This window comes from Drosophila subpulchrella, chromosome X (assembly GCF_014743375.2).
Source record: "Drosophila subpulchrella strain 33 F10 #4 breed RU33 chromosome X, RU_Dsub_v1.1 Primary Assembly, whole genome shotgun sequence".
Taxonomy (NCBI): domain Eukaryota; kingdom Metazoa; phylum Arthropoda; class Insecta; order Diptera; family Drosophilidae; genus Drosophila; species Drosophila subpulchrella.
The window spans coordinates 15084523-15099007 of NC_050613.1; the positions used below are offsets into that span (position 1 = coordinate 15084523).

Consider the following 14485-nt stretch of genomic DNA (forward strand, 5'->3'; position numbering starts at 1 on the left):
ATTTGTTGTTTCTCGTTCTCGATGCTGTTTGTGTGGGCTCTCTTTTGTTTTATTTTTTCTTACTCGCCGTTCGTTATCAAAAGGGAAACAACAAAAGGCAAACGACAAACAAAGACAAACCGATAAACGTCAAAAGCTTGTCTCCTATGCATATTTTAAGCATTTGCCTGTTTTAATCTCATAAAGCTTTTATACGTTTTAATTAGTTATTCATCCACGTCTTTCCTTCTAATTGATTACGAGATTTGTTTCGTATTTCTGATCGGAAATGACGAATTAAAGTCCAATTAGGAGCTTTACAAAAAATGCAATAGCCACAAAAATAATAACTTTAAAAATTTGTCGTTAAATTTTTCTTATCTTTAATGGTTGACCTAGTTGATTTAGATCGTTATAAAAAATGTACACTTTTAGATTTTGGCATTTAACATCTTCGATAACATTTCCTTTTTGTTTGTTTGTTCGTGATTCGCTCGTTCTCTCTTTAGTCCCGTCTTCCACATCTTTTAGTGTCTCTGTTTTGCTCTCCTTGCTCTTTTTTTCTGATTGTGCGACAACTGCTTAACAATTTACAATTATGTATGTATGTATTAATCTACAGTGGGCCCTCTGATATTGAATCTCTTGTTTGTTAATAATATTGAAAGCTGATCAAAAACATTAAACATTTTTATTTCTTTAAACAAATATTAAAAAAATACCATATGATATTTAATAACCCAGAAACAATGTTATAAGTATTGCAAATTTGTTTTCTTAAAATTGCTATCAATTTAATTTCAATGTATACTACTATGTTCCCAATATCGAAAATTTGTAAACAAGTTGGTTCGTTCGGAAGAGTTTTCACTGTAGTTTCGTGTGGACATCTGACGACTTTATAGGAGTACGTGTGTGTTTGTTGATTGACTCAACTTGACGACGGCGACACACGCGCGCCCAATTCACAAAACTTTTGTTTTATACACCGAATCTTTTATTTTTTCTGTTTTTTTTTTTTTTTTTGGTATTTGTTATGCTGCGCGATTACGTCAGCTGGCATTTGGTTTTTATTTTTCGGGGACCTGGGAAAGCATATGTATGTACACACACAACCCTCTCTAACTAACTCACCCATATGCAAAAAAAAAAAAGAAGAAAAATAGGTAGAGGAGTATAGAAAAAGTTAATCATTTGGCTCTGGCACATTGGCTTGTTTCGGGTGAAAGTTTCACAAATCAAATGGAGGAAAAATCAGCGACGAATCGCAAAAAAGTGCAACACAAACTCAACTCATCCATTGAAAACTAAGAAAACTCGCTGGAAAAAGTAAAGAAAACCAAGTTAACGAAAGACCAGTGAAAATCGTTGCCCAGAGTTAATTGATTTTCATGTTTGTTGCTGAAAACCGAAATATGCAAAAGTGAGTATATAGCATACATACCAATGTACATACATACATACATATATATCACGTCATTCCCATATGCCAATGACTTTTATTGTGTATGGGCACGTAATTTTATTTTCGTCTTGAATTTCATTTCATTTCATTTGCGCCTAATTGATTTTGCCTCATTTGCATACAGCTGTGCTCAAAATAATAGTGGTATTATTAAAAAACACATTAAAATTAAGTTAATTCTTTATATTTCAGTCACTAATTTATCAGGTAGAAAAAATAATATAGTAAATTTTTAAAACAATATGCAAATGTGTGAAGATTTCTGCAGTATCTAGAGTTCCTAATAAGTTTATGGGTGTAGGTCGTGTAGATAGGCCCTTGGACCTCACCCGCCCTCTCGCTCTCTTTGTCCATTCACCCCTCTCTTTCTGGCTGCATCACCTGTCATTGGCAAGGTAACCGTTAGCTTGCATTCCATCGGCAAAATAACGGCACAAATATTGCCATCTCTTTTGCATTGACACTGGTGAAATAAAATGTAGTTCATAAAATGTAGTTCATAAAATGTAGTTTCAGTGGAAATTGCTTAAAAAACAAATTTTTAATTGTTCTACAAAATTAATGATTTTAGATTCCCTTTAAAATAAATTTTAATTAGGGACACTAATAAGTTGTGTTCATAAATACTTTTCAATATACATACATATGTACATATGTATGTACTTAAATATTAAACAATTTACTACCATTTAAGTTGGTTTTGTTGTCTGTGGCTATATGTACATATGTAAGTACATAATTATAATTAAACAGCACTTGAACAAATTAATACGAGGTCATCGGGTTTCATTTGTTGCGGTTGCTTTTGATTACAAAATATGTATTGTATTAAAGGTGTAAACATTTGCATTTAAATGTTGATTTTCTGTGTGTTGCTATACTAATTTTAAATAGTACACTAAAACAAAGGTTATGTATTGGAAATAAAAGAAAACAAACTGGATATCTAATTTTACCTCTGAACAAGAATAACATACATATGTATGTATTTCCATACATATGCTACAAAATTATCTTATTAAAAAGGGGAAACCAGAATGTATTAAAAATTATGTACTGTGTAAAACTATAATCAACTTATGAATATACAAATGAAAACACTATTATTAGAAAGCAATAAGAAAACGGAAAAATAAAAATTGTTGAAAATTGGCACCTTATAAAGGCACACTTCGAAAAAAAAAAAAAAAAAAGGTTCGAGTTGGGGAGAATGTACAACGATGTAAAAACAATGCAGTGAAAAAATGTGCAAGCTTTCTAACGCCTCGGTCGACGTCGGCAGCGCAGTCGGCGGCCTTGCCAACAAGAACAAACGCGAAGCATCGCGAAGCAACGAGAGCGCGAGAGGAGGGGCAAGAAAGAGAGTGAGAGAGACTGAGAGCAGCGACGAGAGGAGCGCCGCTGAGAGCAGAGAGCGGTCACTGAGCAGAGCGGCATTTCGAATGCAGACGCGGTCGGTGTCGTTTTGGTTTGTCGGCGGTTGCTAAACACAATTTAAGTTCACTCGGTTAGCAGACATTACACACTGCCCACATATAAACACATAAATATATACATGTATATGTATGTACGTACATAAGGCGTGTGTATGCAAGAAACCAGAAAAAAAGGAAAAATACAACGTCGTTCGTCGAGTCTCGCGTTCAGTTTTATTATTTTTTTTTGTGTGTTTCGTGTGTGTGTGTGCTTTGGATTTGCCAATTTTAGCCGACTGGCTCTCAGTGTCGAACTTAAACTTAAAGAGCGAGCAACGTGACGTGTCGCGTCGTGTCGCTAAAAATTCGCGCACACAACTTCCTACTACAACAAAAAGAAAAAAGGAAACGCAAGAAACAAAAATAAAACGTGTAAAGGAAAAAAAGCGAGACTTGTTTTTTTTTATGTGCATTTCTATGTGTTTGTGAGTGCAAAAACACAAAGAAAAACGGTGAGAGAGAGAGAGCCGCAAAGAGAGGGAGAGAGCAAGAGCAGCTGATTTTAGCCGGCAAGTGTCAGCTGTTTCGCGCCAGAGCGAGATAGCGCTAGTTCGTTGGGGCGAACATGTTATGTCTTGCACGCCGTCTCCTCTTTGTGCTGCATTCGCTTTAGCAATGCACCAACAACAGCAGCAACAACAACTGGAAATACAAGAAATACAACAGCAAAGGCAACATTTGCAAATACAGCAAATACACATCCAGCAACAGCAGTTCGGTGGGATCGAGGAACTAAGCTCAAACCCCCAAAATCAACAGCAGCAGCACATTCAAAAAATATCGCATTTACTACCACATCACATACAAGACATACCGCGAAATCATCATCAAATTCAAAATAGTCATGATATGCTGCAAGTTCAGCCAGTACCAGAAATACACCAGTTACAAATAATACAAAAAACACAACAGCAGCAACCATGTTATCAAATGCAACCAATACCCAATCAACAAAGGCAATTATTTGATTTTCAGCAAATCAATGAAATACCGCATATGCAAACCATACAAATAACTTTGCAAAGTCAGCAAAAAATACCAGAATTACAGCAAATTCAACAACAAAAACAACAGTTTCAATCAATTCAACGCTTGCCGATAATACCAGAAATACCGCAAATACCAGAAATACTCCAAATACAGCAATTTCAAGTGGCGCAACAACAGCAAAAGCAAACGAAAAAGCGAGGTGCAAAAACAGCAACAATAACATCGAGTAACAGCAATAGCAACAGCAACAACAGCAATAGCAACAACTACTATAATAACATTAACAACAACAACAATAGCAGCAACAGCGGTGGCGGCCTCATAATGTTAGCCTCTGCCAGCGCCTCTGCCGCCGCTCGAAAACGCAGTCGCAGCGCGAGTAACGGCAGCAAAAGCAACAACAAAACTGTCAGTGGCCGCAAATTAACCAAAAGCGTGAGTGTGTTTTGTTGTTTTTCTTCTCTCCTTGTTCCTCTCCCCCCCGTCAGAAGCTCCTCTCTCTCTTTCGCTCTCTCTCTGTTTACATTAAGCGGTTTTGTACGTGCACGTGCTAAGTGAGAGAGCGAGAGGGCCAGAGCGAATAACAATAACAGCGCTTTCTGCTGAGCGCCCAGCCTGCGCCAACTGCGACGCCAGCGTTAACAGCGACTATGTCGCTCACAAAATTGGGCCACAAAAAACAACAAAACCAACGACAACTATGTTAATGCTAACACCCAATGGGAATTAATAAATTAAGTATGGGCGATAAGGCGAAATCAAAATAGAGACACCGATACGTAAAAAGAGAGAATAGACGAAAATTAAAGTATAATTAGTTTATAAAGTGAGTAACACTGAAACAAAAGCAAAATGAATCAACAATTAAAGGCAGACATTTTATAAACGAAAATAACAAAGTTATTTTTAAATGTTATTAATTTCAGTTCAAATTTTTTAAAGCTTAGTATATCTGCCAAATATAACAAGTAAATAGATTAATCAACTAAGTCGCTTATTGGGTAAATCGGCAAAATTCTCAACTTATTCATAGAAAACGGGACATTTTTCATAATTAAACTTTTATGGTCTTTTGAGGGAAATACTATAATAAAAACCACAACTACTGATAAGAACAATGAACACAACATTTCTGGACAGAAAACTGATAGCCAAGCACAAACCTTTTGTAGATTATTTCTGGCGAAATAAATACAATTCACTAGAAAATATTTGTTAATGGAAAAATAAACTAAAGTAAATTCTGTAGAATATTTGAGTCAAGAATTTTACGGCTTAATATAGTAAGTCAAACAAAATATTTTTTTTTTGATTGAAATACAAATAAATATTAGTAATAAATTTTAATAAAAATAAGCCCCTCATTTAATATCATTAATGCTTATATTAATAGCGATTTAAAACTGTCTTCCATTATCGAGCATTTTCCGCAAACACCCCCTCCCCCGGCAAGCCAATAAAATGGGTTAATCAAGTGCTTTTTATTGCAGCGCTAAATTCATTTCCCCCTTTTTAGATAATGTTTATATTTAAATTGCCAACAATTTTCAATAGCCTAAATTTGAAGCCAACAACAACGTTCATTCATTTTTGTAGCAGAGCAGATGTTGTTGCGCTCTCTCTTCGGCTCTCTCTCTCGTGCAGCTTCGTTTCCTCTTCGGCTCGACGTTCGTGTCTAAAAATAAAACAGCATGTGCGCTGTGTGAGAGTGTGTGCTCGCTCATTCGCCACTGCTGCTGTTGTTGTTGTATTTTTTGTCTGTGGGCAAAAGGCAATGAAAACGAAAATTTGCGTGACGTCTCTCGACCTTGACTCATCGACGTGAACTGTTAAACTGCGCCAGCAGAAGCGGCAAAGCGGAGCGCTGGCAGCGCTGCACAGTGGGCAGTGTTTTTTGGAAAAGGTGGCCAAAAGTGCCTTTAGATAAAATATTGGGCTGTTGTTTGTTTTGACTATGTTCTTGTATTTTTCAATGTAGTAATAATGTATATTATGCCAACACCACTTTTCTCTTTCCTCTGGTACTTAAAATATTAAAATAAGAAAAAAAAATGTAAATTAAAAATTCATTAGAAATGAGGACGATTTAATCGAGTTCGCTTCTAAGCTTGCAACCAACCCATTCGGACACGTACCGGCTTAGCAATTTTTTTTTATGGTATGTATTTTAAATATTCGCCTAAATTACCACCTACCACTGTGCGCTGCTGGCGGTGCAGTCGAACCGAGTTGCGGTTCGATGTGTTTTGGCTGGGCTTTTTTGTGTTTTATTCAGACTTTTTTCTCTGCTGTTTTGTACTGCTTTTTCTTTTGTTTTTCTTTGGCTTGAAGTCAACGTCTCTTGCGGGACAGCAGCAAACCAGTTTGAAAAACACACACATTTACACTACCACTGCCTTATCAACGATATTGCCAAAAAAAAAAAAATGTTGGGGAAAAGAACTGGTTCGGTTAGCTTCTTTTTTTTTTAAACTGCAACTAGGCAGTGAAGCATCTTAGGCTGATTTCGGTACATCAAAATAGTACAACTTCCTTAATTGGTTATTACCGTGCACACTGTATAAAAATAGAAATGTATATTAATTTAATTTCCTTTCGAGGACACAACTCCTATTTGTTTTAATGCTGCTTAAAGAGTGCTCTATATTTCAGCCATATTTTTATGCCTGCAAGTTTTATATATCAATGGAGATATTAAAAGAACTGTTTTTAAAAATGATAAATTCTCAAATAGCTAATTACTGCCAAATAAGAAAATGTAAATATGGTATGTGGGTACAATCTCCAACTGATAACACACATAATAGCAATAAAAAGACTTTAGATAAAGCATTGTTGCTAAAGAATAGATTGTTTTATGGAGTGCCCACTGTAAAATACAGAACAATGATAGAAAAAAGCGTACAACAGTTTTCAAGCACTATTGGAATGTGTCTCCATAATCATCTCTCCGTCTCCGGGTTCTCTGGTTCTCTCCCTTCCTATCGCTTTCTCTCTTTCCGCTCTGAGATTTTCTCTCAATAAGAAATGCATATGCGTAATGCATGTGAGTTCCGTTGGTTTTTAGTGCCACACCCACACAACGCCCAACCACCCACTTGCGTCTCTCTTCCGCTCTCCTTCCCTTCGGCCTCCTTTCTTTTCCCTTTGTCATCCTTCCAGACCCCTATTCCTCTATCCCCTAGTTATTTTTGTACACAGAAAAAAATGTGCATGATTATAGCTGCGAACAATAAAATTAAAAGTTGAAAATGTTTATATTGAATTTGCACAATACAATGCCAATCGATTTACATTGGTAACAATATTTAAATTTAATGTTTCTTTTCTTTCGAAATGGGATAAATAACATCTTAAGCTACAATTATAAATCCAAAAATATGCATATAATTAAATGAATTAACAAATTTTACATATTTTGTCTGCCCATTTTGAATGAATGTTCAATTAAATTGTCTTTTTTTTTTTTCTTGCAGTCCAACATTTTTTCTTTGTGCCTTTCCATTCCATCTCGGTCCGCATTTTCATTCCACATTTGCTCCTCTGCTCTTTTCGCATGCACCTCTGCTTCTCCCTTTCGCACTGCCCCTCTCTTCTCCCTTTCGCACTGCAGCAGCATAATAATCATCATAGATTTATCTCATTCACGCGCACGTGAGGCAAAGGCAAGGCCCAAAAATTAAGTCGTCGGTTTTCGCTTTGCGTTTTGCGCTTCTCCTTCTGCTCCCCATCCTCCTCCTCCTCCTTCTTCTTGGCCCCTCTTGCCCATCCCCATTTTCCCCCCTCGTTATCATCAGCTCATTTTATTGTCTGGCCTTTCGTTCGTCTTGTTTGCTCTCCCTCCCTCTTTCGTCTCCGCTTTTCTTGCTTTCTCAGTGTTGCCAATTTCGTGTTTCGCTGGCCGTTACAATTTTCATGCTTTGGCCATGTTTGGCAACACTTTGCTTTTGCTACAGCTTTTCATTATGCTTCTGTTGCCACCTCTTCATCTTTTCCTTCCCTCCTTGTGCATTCGTGAGCACACGGCAACCATGCGACAGCTGTTGTCTAAAGACCAGTGAATATTAAGAGGGGGAGGGGTAACTAGACGGATATTAAGGGGGCAAAACGGAAAAGGTAAAAGGTTACACATGTTAACAGTTAATTAGGAAAAATTCTAAAATGACAAAATATAAATCTTTGATAGTTATTTTAAAATGTTTGCTAATATTAATACTGTTATTAAAGATTCTAAAATAATTGTGGAATACCAACGAATACCATGATAAGCGTACCAATATAAAACGGTTTCTAGAGGAAACGTATTCCGAAATATATTGCATGCCATTTAAATTACTCAGAAATAGGCGATAGAACAATATACATATGTATAAACATACATAAGTATGTAGTTTCATTATAACAAATTGTTTTGCAGATCCTATAGACATATGTATGTATGTATGTATGTACTTGTAAATCTATCTTGTTTACGATTTTCAAAGCTGTAAACTTTCCCTTCTACAAAATGTATTCTTATGTCGTCGTACCTTCCGTATTCCAAGGCATAGTATCCAATTTCTCTGTCCCAATCAAATTTCTGTTTGCTCTACGAAGTTTACTCAATTTTTTATGGGTATCAAAATGCACAAATATTTATGCTCTACGAATCGAACAAGGCACGTTCTATATTTACTTGATTCCCTTTTGCCCTCACCCCCCTCAAAACACAGCATTTCTATTCTGTGCTTTGTATTATTCTGCTAACCAATTAACTGCCCATTGGAACGCATTGCACTACTTTTTTTTTGCCCATTCCACTCGAAATTAATTCCTTTGATATTTTGTATTTCCCTATTGAGTTGATTGCTTGGCTATTTTATAGCTGTTTTCCTAGAACTTTTACAAAATTATGTTTATTTGTTATTTTGAAATAAATAAATTGTAAAAGTACGTACATATGTGTGTGTATGTACATCCGTTCATATAAAGGAATTCCATTAACTTTATTATAATTACATATAAAAATTGATTTGATATATTTACAAAAATTTAAAGTAAACCTAACAATTATACATATGTACATAGTTAAGAACAAGCAGTGGTCAGCTGTAAAAACAAAAAAAAAATGTTTCAATTTCCATTTGGAACTCAAAATTTTCCTAGGTTTAGCTATTTAGCTTGATTCTAGCTGCTTTATTTCTTATTTTAAAGTCTGAGGGCAGCACTGTTGCCTTGTTGTTTTTGCTGCCTGTGTGTTTGTGGTGTTGTGGCAATGGCGCCCTCTGCCGGCGTCGATGCTCGCGAATTGACAAAGACGCCGGCTGTCTCTCGCTCTCTCCCAGCCTGTTCTCTTTCCGCTCTCTCCTCTTCTCCCCATCTCCCCCTTCCCCTTTCTTTCGTTCACTCGGCGGGCAGCAGCTGCTTTCCGTTTTGGATTGGAAGTTCGGTGGAATGGAAGGCAGCAGCGAAAGAAGAAGAAGAAGCTGCAACACCGCGACGCTGGCAGCGCAGTTGTGTTTGTAGTTGTAGTTGTAGTTGGCGGCGTGTGTAGTTTGGTTTCGCTGTTGTTTTTAAACGAACGCGCGCGCGGAAGTTGCGCACAAAATTATTTATCAACCCAAAAGACAAAAAACGAGAACGAGAAAACTAAAACCTCAAATAAAGTGTAAAGAGAGGAAGGCCCGAGGTGAAGCAATCGGATTAATTTTTTAGTGTACTCTAGCCCGATTTTCGCTTCGGTTCTTTTTTTTTTTCGTTTTTGCAAAAAATGAGCGAATAGTTACACTCGCTCTTTTGCTCGCTCTCCCTCTCGCCGCTCATGTGCTTCTTCTTCCTCCTTGCTTGCTAACTCTCTTCTTTCTTTCGCTCCGCTCGTTACCATTTTACAAACACACACGCGCACGATGAGAGCGACTGCAAAAAAATCGGAATAAACAGTTATAATATATGTGTACAAATAAACGATATATATATATTTCTATGTAAATAATAATATATATGGGAAAGTATCAAGGCAAATGTGAAAATTAGTGCAAACTAAACGAAAACGCAAGAAGAAAAAACGGAAAACCAAATGTGATAATATTGTAATAGAATGTGAAAAACCAAACACACACACCCATACACACACACACACGCGCACGCAGCCACGTATGTGTGTGCAGAAAAATATGCGGCGCTTAAAAAAGGTGAACGGCATTTTGTGACCATAAAATTGTGCTTTTTAACAAATACAAGTTTATTGTCCAAATAAAATGAAAGTTTTGATTCATTTAAAAAATAAAAGAGCAAAGAATATCGCTAAAAAGAGGAGCCGTAGCCATTTTCATTTCTAGTTGAATTTTTCAACATTTTTTTTTCATTGTCCTTACGCTTTGCTTTTTGATAAAACATTACACACACACATGCCACTACATTCTCGCTCTCTGTCGCTGTTGCTGTCTTCCTCGCACTCGTGCTCTCTTGCACACGCAAACGCATGCCGCTGCCGCTTTGTTTTCGTCTCGCTCGCACCCGCGCACATATTTTGCACATTCTCCTTTGGTGCCTCTTTTGTTGCCACCGCCCCCGGGGTTGCCACTTAGTCGCGATGCCGCGCATGTGGCAGCACTCTCTCGCTCAAGTAAAAGAAAAGCGCAAAAGAAAATGCAAAACGGTAGAAGCTGCGGAGCAAAACAAAAGCGGCGTCAGTGTTGCAAAGTGCATAAAGCTGTCAGTGAGAGCGAAAGATTGAGAACGGGAGAAAAAGAGTGAAATATTTTAAAAAACTTAAGTAAAATAAAATACCCATTGAGGCAAAAAATACACAATAGAAAAGTTTAAAGTGTAATTACTTATTATTTAATGTTGGACCAAGTTTTGTATAATCTTCTGCAATAATTAATATTTAATAAATGTGCGTATTGAATATAAATTGTTGCAAACATTAACGAAATACCTTAACACGTAAATATTCAAAAGAATGGTGTTGAGGTCAAATTTTGAAAAACTTAATTTATATGGAAGCTCTTTAAATATTGGAAACAGTGACAAAGTACCTTGTTAAAGTAATAGTTCTAGTAATTATAGAAATCCAAAGCCCAAAAGGTTCCAAAATTAGATAAACATTTTTAATCTACTTATAATGCAGGGTTTGAAACGTTAGCTCTTATACAAAAAATATGCTTTTTACCGGAGCATTGAATCCTTTTTTTTTTCAATATTACAGTAACTATCAAAGTAGCACCGCATTTTAAAGCCCGTTGCTATTATGTAAAATTTTGACAGTCAGTCCTACAATATCAATACTAATACTTGTACTATTGTACTTGTACCAATTGCAGATGTCCGCCGGCGCTCAGTTGCAGATGGCCCCGCAAACCACTTCGGCCCTAAGTCACCACCATCCCAATCAGCAGCAGCAGTTGCAACCGCCGCAGCAGCCCCAGCAACCACAGCCCCCGCCCCCGCAACAGCAGCAGCAGCACTTCGCCAACCATCACAGCGCCCAGCAACAGACGCAGCAGCAACAGGAGCAACAGAATCCCCAGCAGCAGCAGCAGGCGCAACAGCAGATACTCCCGCAGCAACATCTGCAGCACCTGCACAAGCATCCGCATCAGCTGCAACTGCATCAGCAGCAGCAGCAACTCCACCAGCAGCAGCAGCAACACTTCCACCAGCAGCAGCAACAATCGCTGCAGGGGCTGCATCAGGGCAGCAGCAATCCGGATTCGAATATGAGCACTGGCTCCTCGCACAGCGAGAAGGATGTCAACGATATGCTGAGTGGCGGTGGAGCAACGCCAGGAGCTGCAGCAGCAGCGGCAGCAGCCATCCAACAGCAACAGCAGCAACATCCCGCCTTTGCGCCCGCCCTGGGAATGCAACAGCCACCGCCGCCGCCGCCACAGCACTCCAATAATGGGGGCGAGATGTCTTACTTGACGGCGGGAACGACCGCGACGGCATCGGTGACGGCGGTGGGCAAACCCCGGACGCCAGCGGAGCGGAAACGGAAGCGAAAAATGCCGCACACCAGTGCGGATGAGGCGGGGAGTGGCGGTGGTTCCGGCGGAGCAGGAGCAACCGTGGTCAACAACAGCAGCCTGAAGGGCAAATCCTTAGCCTTTCGTGATATGCCCAAGGTGAACATGAGCCTGAATCTTGGCGATCGTCTAGGAGGATCAGCCGGCAGTGGCGGCGGAGCCGGTGGCGCCGGCAGCGGAGGAAGTGGTGCCGGTTCTGGTTCCGGAAGTGGCGGTGGTAAGAGTGCCCGCCTCATGTTGCCCGTCAGCGACAACAAGAAGATCAACGACTATTTCAATAAGCAGCAGACGGGTGTGGGCGTTGGTGTGCCAGGCGGTGCGGGAGGCAACACCGCCGGTCTCCGAGGATCGCATACGGGTGGCGGTAGCAAGTCACCCTCATCCGCCCAGCAGCAGCAACAGCAACAGCAGCAGACGGCCCAGCAGCAGCAGGCGAGCGGTGTTGCGACGGGCGGAGGTGCCGGAGGAGCCGCTGGCAACCAGGTGCAAGTGCAGACGAGCAGCGCCTACGCTTTGTATCCACCAGCTAGTCCCCAAACACAGACGCCGCAGCAACAGCAGCAGCAGCAGCCGCCGGGAGCCGATTTCCACTATGTCAACTCCAGCAAGGCGCAACAGCAGCAGCAGCAGCAGCGCCAACAGCAACAGACTTCCAATCAAATGGTTCCTCCACACGTGGTCGTCGGCCTGGGCGGTCATCCCCTGAGCCTTGCGTCCATCCAGCAGCAGCAGACGCCCCTGTCCCAGCAGCAACAGCAGCAGCAACAACAGCAGCAGCAACAGCAGCAATTGGGACCACCAACAACATCGACGGCCTCTGTAGTGCCCACGCATCCGCATCAACTCGGCTCCCTAGGAGTCGTTGGCATGGTCGGTGTGGGCGTTGGCGTGGGCGTTGGTGTAAATGTGGGCGTGGGACCGCCACTGCCACCGCCACCGCCGATGGCAATGCCGGCGGCCATTATAACATACAGTAAGGCTACCCAAACGGAGGTCTCTCTGCACGAGCTGCAGGAACGCGAGGCGGAACACGAGTCGGGCAAGGTGAAGCTGGACGAGATGACGCGGCTGTCTGATGAGCAAAAGTGCCAGATTGTTGGCAACCAGAAGACGATCGATCAGCACAAGTCGCACATTGCCAAGTGCATTGATGTGGTCAAGAAGCTGCTGAAGGAGAAGAGCAGCATCGAGAAGAAGGAGGCGCGACAAAAGTGCATGCAAAATCGCCTGAGACTCGGGCAGTTTGTCACCCAGCGAGTGGGCGCCACATTCCAGGTGAGAGGGTTGATGAAATAGGAGGTGGTAGAGCCCCTTTGCACTTTCTTCCTTAGGTCAATGTGATAACCTTTGTTTAACGCCACTTTATTTTACTCAATTTACAGGAGAACTGGACGGACGGCTATGCGTTCCAGGAGCTGAGCCGGCGACAGGAGGAGATAACCGCCGAGCGCGAAGAGATTGACCGGCAGAAGAAGCAGCTGATGAAGAAGCGTCCGGCGGAGTCCGGACGCAAGCGCAACAACAACAGCAACCAGAACAACCAGCAGCAGCAACAGCAGCAGCAACACCAACAGCAGCAGCAGCAGAATTCCAACTCGAACGATTCCTCGCAGCTGACGGGCGGCGTTGTCACCGGACCGGGAAGCGATCGCCTTGGCGGTACAGCCGGTGGCGTTAGCGTCGACAGCGGACTGGGTGGCAATAATGCGGGTGCCATCGGTGGCGGTGCTGTTGGTGGTGGCGTCGGAGGCGGCGGCGTTGGCAGCGGCGGCGTTGGCGGTGTCGGAGGCGGCGGCGGTGGACGTGGTCTATCGCGCAGCAACTCGACGCAAGCCAATCAGGCTCAATTGCTGCACAATGGCGGCGGCGGATCGGGTGGCAATGTTGGCAACTCGGGCGGCGTTGGCGATCGACTGTCGGATCGAGGAGGAGGCGGCGGCCTTGGTGGCAACGACAGCGGTAGCTGCTCGGACTCGGGCACGTTCCTCAAGCCAGATCCCGTTTCGGGGGCATATACTGCGCAGGAGTACTACGAGTACGATGAGATACTCAAGCTGCGCCAGAATGCCCTCAAGAAGGAGGACGCCGACCTGCAGTTGGAGATGGAGAAGCTGGAGCGGGAGCGCAATCTGCACATCCGAGAGCTCAAGCGGATACTCAACGAGGATCAGGTGGGGCTTTGATTTCACATGGAATCTATTACTATTCCCATTTTCATTACACTTGTACTTATATTTGGTTTATCTACCTTTTCAGTCCCGCTTCAACAACCATCCCGTGCTGAACGATCGCTATCTTCTGCTGATGCTGCTGGGCAAGGGCGGCTTCTCAGAGGTACACAAGGCCTTCGACCTCAAGGAGCAACGCTATGTCGCATGTAAGGTGCACCAATTAAACAAGGATTGGAAGGAGGATAAGAAAGCTAATTATATCAAGTGAGTAGTAAAACAGAGAAGCAGGAAAAGTCAAGGGCGGGGGTAATGCCAATTGATTTGAGAATAAGGTTGTAGTTTTTGCACAGATCCAGCTAGCAGTTGTCGAACTATAAATATATGCTAATACCTTTC

At 41.4% G+C, this 14485-nt stretch overlaps 1 protein-coding gene across 7 annotated transcripts in view; it reads left to right on the forward strand.

Annotated features, from left to right (window-relative positions):
• The window catches only part of LOC119556679 (putative uncharacterized protein DDB_G0271606), an 80387-nt gene that overhangs the window by 62077 nt on the left and 3825 nt on the right, over positions 1–14485 (forward strand). For 4 of the 7 annotated variants that reach the window (XM_037869046.1, XM_037869048.1, XM_037869047.1 and 1 more), the window contains 3 exons: positions 11214–13193; positions 13301–14089; positions 14175–14353. In XM_037869046.1, coding sequence (XP_037724974.1) covers positions 11214–13193; positions 13301–14089; positions 14175–14353 — 2948 coding nt within the window. Of the gene's footprint in view, positions 1–1135; positions 1403–2903; positions 4345–9662; positions 10080–11213; positions 13194–13300; positions 14090–14174; positions 14354–14485 lie in introns of those variants that run through there. The other 3 variants (XM_037869051.1, XM_037869045.1, XM_037869049.1) reach the window with 3 other exon arrangements.